This window comes from Salvia miltiorrhiza, chromosome 5 (assembly GCF_028751815.1).
Source record: "Salvia miltiorrhiza cultivar Shanhuang (shh) chromosome 5, IMPLAD_Smil_shh, whole genome shotgun sequence".
Taxonomy (NCBI): Eukaryota; Viridiplantae; Streptophyta; class Magnoliopsida; order Lamiales; family Lamiaceae; genus Salvia; species Salvia miltiorrhiza.
The window spans coordinates 10,355,465-10,365,746 of NC_080391.1; the positions used below are offsets into that span (position 1 = coordinate 10,355,465).

The following is a 10,282-nucleotide window of genomic DNA, read 5'->3' on the forward strand; positions in this document are numbered from 1 at the left end:
GTAAATTGTAAACATATTGAACAACTTTTTATATCAATTAACATGGTATTTACATCCATTGTCTCTGAGCTCTTAGTGGTGCTTTTTATATCCATTGTCTTTTTTTGCATCATCTTAATCACAAAACGTCCAAATAAATTGAGCAAAATAATTGAAAATGATAATATTTCATTCATCGTTTCATTCGGAAAAAACTAGTACATATGCTTCATCTACCTAAACCTACAAAACCAACACAACAATCAGGATAAAAGTTCACCTAAGCATACATGCCAATACATAAAACACAAATATATACAAAAAAAAACTAAATGCAGGGTACATAAACTTGATTCCCACCCCATTTTCTTGAGTTCGTTATCAAGTTCTTTGGCCAAACTCTTGAAGTCTGCATCTTCTGATTTATCTTCTCCGAAAGAAGCATTCATCATGTTGCTTTCATCCACCAAGCTTCTGTTTCTGAGATGCTTCAAAGCATTGTCCCTTTCAAGCTTCAACTTCTGAAAATGGAATTTGTAATACAATGTAAGTTTCGGATCAATCCATTTCCATAGTCCATAATAATCTCGCTAAAAAAAATCAATTTATGGATATGGACAATATAACAACTAAAATAAAAAAATTAATTAGCAATCCTTACAAATGCACGACAACAAACATAGAATCTACGCTTCAAATTTTTCTAGGTGTGAAATTCGAATGAGAGTAAGGATGTCATGGCCACAAAGTTATATTTTAGGAGAGGGGCGCGAACTCGACGTTGAGCGTGAGGAACTAGCCATGGCAAATTAGAACATCAAGAAGAACTCTAACAATCTCACTGCCAAAGATTTAGCACACTCTACCAATCATTACCCTTACTCAAATGTATAATCATTCTTTAATTGCAGCCAATTTATGGCATAATCAACGGAGTTCAACAAAATATAATCACAAAACAATAGTTTTTTTATCTTGCTGGAAACGATGTTGGATGGCGTTGTCATGTTGAAAATTTCGGGTGCTAACTAGGCTTTAAACTGGGCGAAAATGACATTCGTGGAAAAATTAGAATCAATCAAAAGATTGTGTATTTTTATCTAAAATTTAAAAATCGTGACAATAACGAGAATATGATAAAAGTTAATGAATTATGGCGCTATTTACCTTAAATTTAAAGATCGTGTCGCGATGAACTCGAACTCCAGACCTTGCCAACACACACATATGAATAATTTTCACTTTTATTTATAAGAATTGCCACTTTTACTATTACTATTATTTTAAATATAAATTTATTACTTTAATATGAAATACAATGATCTTTTATTTGTAATAATTGACACTTTTATTATTTTTATATAACAAATTATGAATTGAATTTTAGGTTAGGTCCAGCCCTGAGTTTGGCCGACCCAATCCGCGCGTCCGGGAGTCTTTGTGTTAGCAAATTACTACGTTCAGATCTGAAATCTCATTTCCAAATAATCTATCATTGTATGCCCTAAATTCAAATGCATCGATCAAACGTATAGCTTGGTTAATGAAATCACGAAATAGGATATCAGAAGGTTCACATTGCAAATTGACTATTCTATTATTTATGCTCTACTTTGTTGTATATTTTAATATTTTAACATTTTAACTTATGCCTGTTACTAGCGACAATATAACTTTATTCACAAACCTATTGCAATAACATGAAAGGATAGGTTGAGATTCCGTTTAAAATAGAGTACCTGGTGAGCTGTAATCAATTATGAACTTAGGCAAAAAAAATAAACATACGGAGGTCGTAATATTGAGGAATAGAAACTTGAGGTTGAAAAGGTTGTTATATATCATTGTCATGTTATAAAAATGTTGAAGAACTATATGTATAAAATAGAAAAAGAATAGGAGGATTTGGAGGGTTATATAAGTGTAGTGGGGGCCAAAGCCAATTACGAAAAAGAGCAAAAGTTGGAGGGTTTATGGGTCCGCGATTTCATGATGAAATGGGAATAGTGGTAAGTTGCTATTTACGCTAATGTTACTTGTCGATCATCATCACCACCATACCACCACTTTTTAACCTTTGCCCTTCTAACCATATCCATTACTTTCTTTTCTATTTTGGTTGAGTGCCACAAGAAGAAGACAAGTCACGATATGAAAAATTAGTAATTTTGGATAGCAAATTCATTTGTCCACTAAATGTCACGAATTTTAAAAAATTAATTAATAAATTAAATGTATATGCGTGGAATAAGGATTTCACATTTATTGTGAATGAGTTGTGTGAAGTGCATTAATCAAAAAAGAAAATGAATACTTATATAATGAATTGAATTGACCAAAAAGAAAATGTGAGTATTCATTTGGACCTTTGGTGAATGAGGTGAGTAATTCCTTTTAATTTGAAAACATAGTTCTTTTAGCCACATGTGTAAATGGACAAATGTTCCTAAAAAAGATAAAAAAATAATAAAAAAAATTAATTGTACTTCCTCCCCCAAACCCTCGAATTGAGTTATCACAGTTTTGAATGGATTAAAATACTAATGTTTTGATCCGAGACTATCAAACCAAATGGAGAACTCTGGTGATGTCGATCGGGCCCAAAACTATATCGGGCCTAAATAAAAATAGCTAAGCCCAAAGTGGATCTTTTTTGGATTCTTTGTGGGGGAACCGGACTGACGGGCTAATTAAATGGAGCATTTCTTAGACCCAAAGTGGAGCGTTTCAATCTTTCATTGTAGTAGTATTCTCAATTGAATAATTTGGATTTAAAATAAGGGTGTGATTATATCCATAGCCCTATTTTACTCAATATAGTCTTCCATCTAAAATAGTAATAATAAGCCTAAGAATATAGTAGTATTCAATGTTAAATTCTTCCATCTAAAATCTAGTAGGCCTTAGACACATGGGTGGGCAAAGAAGTTTCATTATCAACATCACCACTTACCAATATGCATAATTTACATCTCACATCGCAAGAACATATATATTTACTCTCTCTCTTGTAGTGAAGTTTCAAATGCGGTTGAGATGTATGTTGTGGGTGGTGTAGGTGCGGATGCCTTGATCCACGGAGCTGAGAGCTATGGCTTTATTGTGCTTTGCGGCGCAAGCTTTGCGACACGGAGAAGTCAGCGGGAGATGAACCACTCTGACGTGGCAAACTCTTTCCAAGTTTGGGATGGCGTGGAGATGAGAAGGAAGATCTATCGCGAACTTTCCCGAAACATCTGTGCTGCCTTTTGCTGTTGACCACTTCTTCTTCGTGCCGCTGCCGCACATAACACTCACCCTTGCGCCTGCACCATCCATTATTAGCTAATCTCTTTTTTAGACACTTCTATAACTAAACAAATCGCCAATATGGAGTATGAGCTGAGTTTCAATTATTCAAAAAACGCGGTTAATTTAAGCACGCATCATAAATCTCTCTCTCTCTCATTTTTCATTTTAATATTTTTTATATGCATCTATATATAAATAAGATATAAAAAATAATTAATTAAACATATGCAGCATATATTGTGGTAGAATGATCAAGCTTGGAAAATTGTTGTGGATTGATGAGAGAGATTAGTATGAGAAATGAAGGAAAGCGTATCTGTGTTTGAGGTTTGTGGTGCCATGCATATTTTGGCTTGAGGTTTTAACTAATTCATAAATCATAATAAACAAATAGAAAACTAAAAATGGGATTTATATTTTTAAAAAAGGGACTTCTCCTACTCCTTACAGCAAGCGGATCAGTTGGAGAGACGCACTTTATACTTTGTAGTGTATCTGATTACCAGACATGAAAGTTGCAGGTGCATATAATATATAGTAATATCAACCAACAAAACCTTTTCTTTTAAGGCTACTAGCTAAGTAAAAATAAATTTCCGCAACGAATAACTCTCTTGTCAAATTCAACATCAGAGCTAGATTGTGGAATTAATTTGATTATTATTATTGCAGAAAATTGGGCAACAATATAAAAATAGGCACATGTAATAATAAACTTAATCACCTGAGACAGGATGAGTATTGATCGAAGGTAAGTCGGCGGCGTTGCAAAGAATAGTGCCGGTGATGACGACGGTGGAGAGCTTATCTTCGCCATAACCAGCCCACTGCACCAACTCTTCCCTGCCGGATAATTCGCTCAACAAATCCCAACTCCCAAGGACAGGACGTTGAAGGAGGATGAAGATGAAGATCGGAATTAATAAATAATTAGTCATGATGATAATTGATATTGGAGCAGCTTCAATTCAATTCAATTCAATTCAATTCTCGTATATATAAACTTTGTTAGAAAGCAAGAAGAGGATGAAGCGATAATGAAGGGGAAGCTACCACACCACCTTTGGGTTTTATATGGCGTGCATGGTTCACATGCCCTTTTCGTGGATTTTGATATTTCCATTCTGCTCTTCACCAAACTCTCATTTCATGTTTGCCCCCCCAACTTATACTAATATATATTTTTTCATTATATTAATTCAATTATACAATTTTTATTAATTTTGCACCACCAATCCACTTGCTAATTAATATTGATATTGAGTTTCTAAATATATGGAGAATAATTAATTTATTAAGTAATTGGCTCAAGAAAAATTTCAACCACCTCTTATTACTATTGTATCTTCAATTTTTTTTTTTACTTCAAATGCAATCAAGGTGGAAGTATTGGTTCTTTCAGAAGGCGTGTACTAGTCAATTCAATACTAGTCTAAGGTAAAAAGGTTTTGTCAACTTAAAAAAAAAAATTGTTTTTTTCTTGTGGGTTTTACGAAATGGTATAGATAGAGAAGAAAGTTGGAAGTTAGGAAATGGAAGGCTAACTGTTTTAGTAGGTAGCCTAATCTTACCTCCTACGAATTACTTATAATAATATAGTCTCAATTTAAAGCATGGACCCATCCACGTCTCTCACCTTCGGTAAACTAGCATTACAACTTCACTCAATTTGTCAAACCATCCCTAACTATATATTTATATGCAAAATCCATACGAAATTTGGCTTCTCCCATTACAATATACATCAATTAAAATTTTAATATATCTTTTATTATTAACTAACTTAAATATAATTAATAATTTTATATTCATGAATTACAAAAGTGAGAGCTGATCATGCATCATCTTCTAGGACTACGGTATTGGATGATAGAGTTAGTGATCTACTCCCTTTTCCATTTGAGTGACTCCATTTACGATATGCACCAACAAGGTTGTCTCTTGCTAAGCGACTCTGTTTAGTTTTGTCTCCTTCATATTTTTTTTCTTTTCCTAATTAGGATGTGTTTTCTTTAATTAATAATTTATCATAAAAAAAATACTCCCTCCGTCCCAATAATGAAGACACACTTCATTTGGGCACGGAGATTAAGGTGAGATAGATTAGAGAATTAAAGTGATGTAGTGTGTTTAATTAAACTTGTTTAATTCCTATCTAATTATTCAACTCTCTCTCTCTCTGCTTCTCCTTCAAAGCTCCTCGGCGGAATCGCCGCCGACCACCGCCGTCTCCACTACCGCCGACCACCGCTTTTCCCAGAAATCAAACCTATAAACTTCTCTCTTCTTCCCTTATCATCTCATCTCAGAAATCGAACCAAGAAAATTCCTTCTTCTTCCCTTCTCATCTCAAAAATCGAACCTAAAAAATCTGGAGATGGTGGTGGAGATAGGACGATTTTTGGGACGATTTCTGAAAATTGGTGCTAGGGGTTTTTAGGCGGCGCCACTGGAAATGACGGTTGCAGCGGTGGAGATCTGAGGTTGGAGAGATGGGCGCGCGGCATTTGCGGCAGGGAAGATCTGAGGTTGGAGAGGAGGGTGGCGGTTGCGGCAGTGGAGATCTGAGGTTGGAGAGGTGGGCGGCATTTGCGGCAGGGAAGATCTGATGTTGGAGAGGAGGGTGGCGGTTGCGGCAGTGGAGGTTGGAAATTGCGGCAGTTCCAGAGGAAGAACGATGGTCGTGGCGAGAGGTAAGAGAAGACGGAACTGCGTTGTGGTGGTTTGGCGGATCTGGGTGACAGAGGAAGGGCGATGGCGAAGGGTGTTTACCGGAAGGACGGTGGTCGTGGTGAGAGGTGCTCGACGATTCCAGAAGGCGACGACGAGGGGTGATCGGCTGTGGTAGTGGCTCGCCGGCGGCGACTCCGCCGAGAAGGGGAAGGAGGTGGGCGGCTGGGAATGAAGAGAAATGAGGGAGATTAGGGTTTGTACTAATTTATACCATAATTAAAGTGCAAGTATCTTAAGCCCTAATTATTTCCTTATTTGAAAGTGTGTCTTTATTATTGGGACATCCCAATAAGGAAAGTGTGTCTTCAATAATGGGACGGAGGGAGTAATGAATAGAAAAAGATGATAAAAAATTATCATTTGGAAAAATATATAAAAAAAATCATCACACCAATATCTTATTATAATATTATCATGAATTGAAATGAAAAGGAAGAAAAATGGGCTACCCCCCAAAAAAAATTGTCCTTTTAAAGAAAAATTATTCACATTAAATAACATGTGAAATAGTGAAAAATAGAAAAATTAAAAAATATATTTTTCCGCACTTTTTCATTTAAAAACGAACCCTTAGAACACAAAAAAATAGGATTATTATCAAGAAAATCTATTTTAGGCACATGGGCCATTTGACCATTTCAGTTAATTGAAGTAATTGATCATATGATGTTCTTGTTGAAGCTTTTATTGATCCAGATGGAGCCTTAAAATTATGTTATCTATATTATTGTTTAAATAATCAATTTTTCTCTAATTTCAAATTTTAAAATGAATTTTCAATTTTCTTATTAAAATATATGAATTTTAATACTTGCTTGATTTTTAACACTAATCTTCATATCTTCTAAATTAATGAATTTGAGGTGGCATATCTTAAAGATTATTAGGACTCGTGAACCACTCCATGTATTAAAGCAGTCAACCTAAACTTTTCAATGTGAAAATTGAATATTAAGGTTTTTTTTTTTCAAAATCAGGCGAGAGCCTCACATACTAGTAGTGTTGCCAAGGGCCGACCGGAACCGGCGGTTCGACCCTGAGCTATTCTCTTGCTTAATCAATTGCTTTACATTATATTACTACTAGTACTACTACTAAGTACTAAATATTATACTTTACTATATATTTCAATTACACTATCACTACACTCACTTGCTCATTTACTTTATTGTTCTTGTTTTACATTATATTACTACTAGTACTACTACTAAGTACTAAATATTATACTATACTATATATTTCAATTACACTATCACTACACTCACTTGCTCATTTACTTTATTGTTCTTGCTTTACATTATATTAACTACTAGTACTACTACTAAGTACTAAATACTATATTATACTATATATTTCAATTACACTATCACTACACTCACTTGCTCATTTACTGTATTGTTCTTGCTTATTATTCTCTAACCTCTATTATCTATATTCTCTTCTCTACTTGTTTATTTGTTATCATGTCTCATGGTCGTGGTAACCGTGGCAAGTCTATCAATGTTGACCCCGAAGAAGATATTGATAGCACTCCCACTTCTCACGAGTTTACTCAAAATGTTCAAGTTCCATCATCATCCTCTAGGAGAAGGGTTGAAAGTGTCAGTTGAACGAGGACCTTTCGGCTCACGCCGGGAGGCTGCCGATTTGGCGGGTGAAGCATATGCTAGACAACTTCAAGAAGCGGAGGATGAAGAATATGCACGTACTTTGCGTAACGAAGAGGCGGAGGAGGAAGCCGAGCAAGCACGTCACAACTTTGAGGAGGAAATCCCTCCCACTAAAGGTAAGGGTAAGAGTAAGAGTAAATTACTTTCTTCTAACATTTTCACAAAACATTTAAGAGGGAACCCGCTCCTAAAAATCCAAATGATGGTCCAAATGCTCCCGAGAGGTTCATTGCCTATTGCAACTATTGCAACGCTACTTATCAATGGAAAACGGGTGGGGGTTATGGCACCCTCGCAAGGCACATGGAGAGTAAGCACACTGTCGAGTATGGAATCCATACAACTCAAACTCAACTACATCCCGAAGCTTTCGAACGACAAGGTAATGAACAAGGTAATGTTTTATGGAAATTTGATCCACAAAATGCTTGGAATTTATTGTAAATTTGTAATGAATTAGTTATTTAGTTAGTGTTAGTTAGTTTACTTATTCAATTTTGAAGATTGTAATTTGTATCCTTATAATATTTTTTGTGTACATAGAATAAATTCAATTTTTATGCATTATTTTGATTGTCAATGTGTTAGAATTATTTTTCTTTTATTGTATTTCAATTTTCAACACAAGTCATTTAATAATAAAAAAAAAGCACAAGCATTACTTAAGAATTAAGATGACATGATATTAATTAAAAGAACACAAGTATTACTTAAGAATTAAGATGGCATAACAAAATATTATGTTAAAAATATATTAATTGTCATGTTTATAAAATATAAATTTTCAACACAAGTAATTTAATTTAAAAATATGGCATAAAAGATATTACATGTTTATATTTTCGATTTCAACACATGTTTATATTTTATATTGTAAGTTGAATTAAAATTTTGAAATTTCATCACAAATCATTTAATTTCATAAAATATAAATTTTCAACACAAGTCATTTAATTTAAAAATATGACATAGAAAATATTACATATTTATATTTTCGATTTCAACACATGTTTATATTTTATATTGTAAGTTGAATTAAAATTTTGAAATTTCATCACAAATCATTTAATTTCATAAAATATAAATTTTCAACACAAGTCATTTAATTTAAAAATATGACATAAAAACTATTACATGTTTATATTTTCGATTTCAACACATGTTTATATTTTATATTTTAAGTTGAATTAAAATTTTGAAATTTCATCACAAACTCACAATCATTTAATTTCGTTAAATATACATTTTCAACACAAGTCATTTAATTTTAAAATATGACATAAATCATTTAATTTCATAAAAGGAAAAAAATATGACATAAATAATTTAATTTCATTTCAATCATTAAATTTTCAACACAAGTAATTTATATTTTATATTTTATATTTTAAGATTTAAGTTGAATTAAAATTTTGAAAGTTTATCACAAATCATTTAATTTCATAAAAAAAGAATACAAAAAAAAATTGAAAAAAAAGGAAAAAGCCCGGAACCGCCGGTTTTCGGCTCGGGAACCACCGGTTTCCGGTCGGCCCGGAACCGCCGGTTCAGGGTCAGAAAACCGACTCGTTACCTTTCATCCGGGCCAGTTCAGGTTCACGCCATTTTCGACCCTGAACCGCCGGTTCGGGCCCGGAACCGGCGGTTCCTGAACCGGCGGCACCACTACATACTACTTGTTCTGGGCTCTTTTATAGGGTCGAACTGTTTTGTACGTATGTATGTATGTATATATATACATTAGGGGTGATTGTATTCATAGCCGCCGTTTTACTCTTTCTAGCCTCTTTTTAAAATATTAATTATAATTAATTAAAAATTTACTCTTTTATCCTATATTTTATAGCTCCCAAGTTAAATTCATTATAATTAATTTATCATTTCAATTTCATTAGAACCACAAGTCTTCGAGAGTACTTAATCATCTTTTGAGGAGTGTTGAATGATGTGCTATTGTTACTTGTGAGGATTTTTGGCAACATTTCATCATGTTTCCAGTTCAGATCACCCAAAATATTTGTGGCATTCGACCTTTGATGAATTCATGGAAGAAAGGGAAGAGAAAGGCTTTCGCGTCATGGGTGAATTTGTTTCTCAAGCATTTAGCCCAGCCAAGTTCAAACATCTCTTCTCAAAAATCAAGACACGAGAAACTCAATAAGAAATTAGAAGCAAAATGACTGATGCAGATATTCATCACCAGCAGAATTAATCCCCCATAACAATATATTTTGAACACCTTATTTCCCAGGAACTGACTCTAACTAAATAGATTTGACGTATACTGAAAAACCTATGGTAACTTTGACTCAGTAACAAGAGCTGGATATAAAATATTTAACATAAAATTTTTCTAACAAACATAATAAAATTACAAATATCTAAATAATAATTATATTAATTTGTATACATGGTTTGAGGATTATATACTTTTTGATAAGTCAATGAAATATTATATTAATTATAAATAATAAAACTAATTTAAGAAACCGAAACTCAAACATGAAATAATAAAACTAATTTAAGAAATAAACAATAAAAAATGAATCATGAATATCTCCACAAACTCCACCCAAAATAAAATTAATTCGGTCAACCATAAATAAATA

General features: G+C 33.4%; 1 protein-coding gene and 1 long non-coding RNA gene across 2 annotated transcripts; one reads left to right on the top strand and one right to left on the bottom strand.

Moving 5' to 3' along the window:
• Nucleotides 1-2,895: 2,895 nt before the first annotated feature.
• LOC130985925 (uncharacterized) lies at nt 2,896-4,500 on the bottom strand. Its single transcript, XM_057909104.1, has 2 exons — nt 3,995-4,500; nt 2,896-3,284 (listed from the first exon to the last, which is right to left on the bottom strand). Exons 1-2 carry the CDS (start codon nt 4,206-4,208, stop codon nt 3,001-3,003), a joined length of 498 nt encoding a protein of 165 aa, XP_057765087.1. The 5' UTR covers nt 4,209-4,500; the 3' UTR covers nt 2,896-3,000.
• A 1,280-nt stretch (nt 4,501-5,780) lies between these two features.
• LOC130985926 (uncharacterized) lies at nt 5,781-6,182 on the top strand. The gene is made up of 2 exons (XR_009089118.1): nt 5,781-5,839; nt 5,915-6,182. It is a non-coding gene; the product is annotated as an uncharacterized LOC130985926 (long non-coding RNA).
• The last annotated feature ends 4,100 nt before the right edge of the window (nt 6,183-10,282 follow it).

Excerpts from the sequence above, each read along its gene's own strand:
- LOC130985925 (XM_057909104.1), bottom strand. The coding sequence starts at position 4,208 with ATGACTAATTATTTATTAATTCCGATCTTCATCTTCATCCTCCTTCAA. Across the intron at positions 3,285-3,994 it reads CAATACTCATCCTGTCTCAG|GCGCAAGGGTGAGTGTTATG; the intron begins GTGATTAAGTTT and ends TGGATGGTGCAG.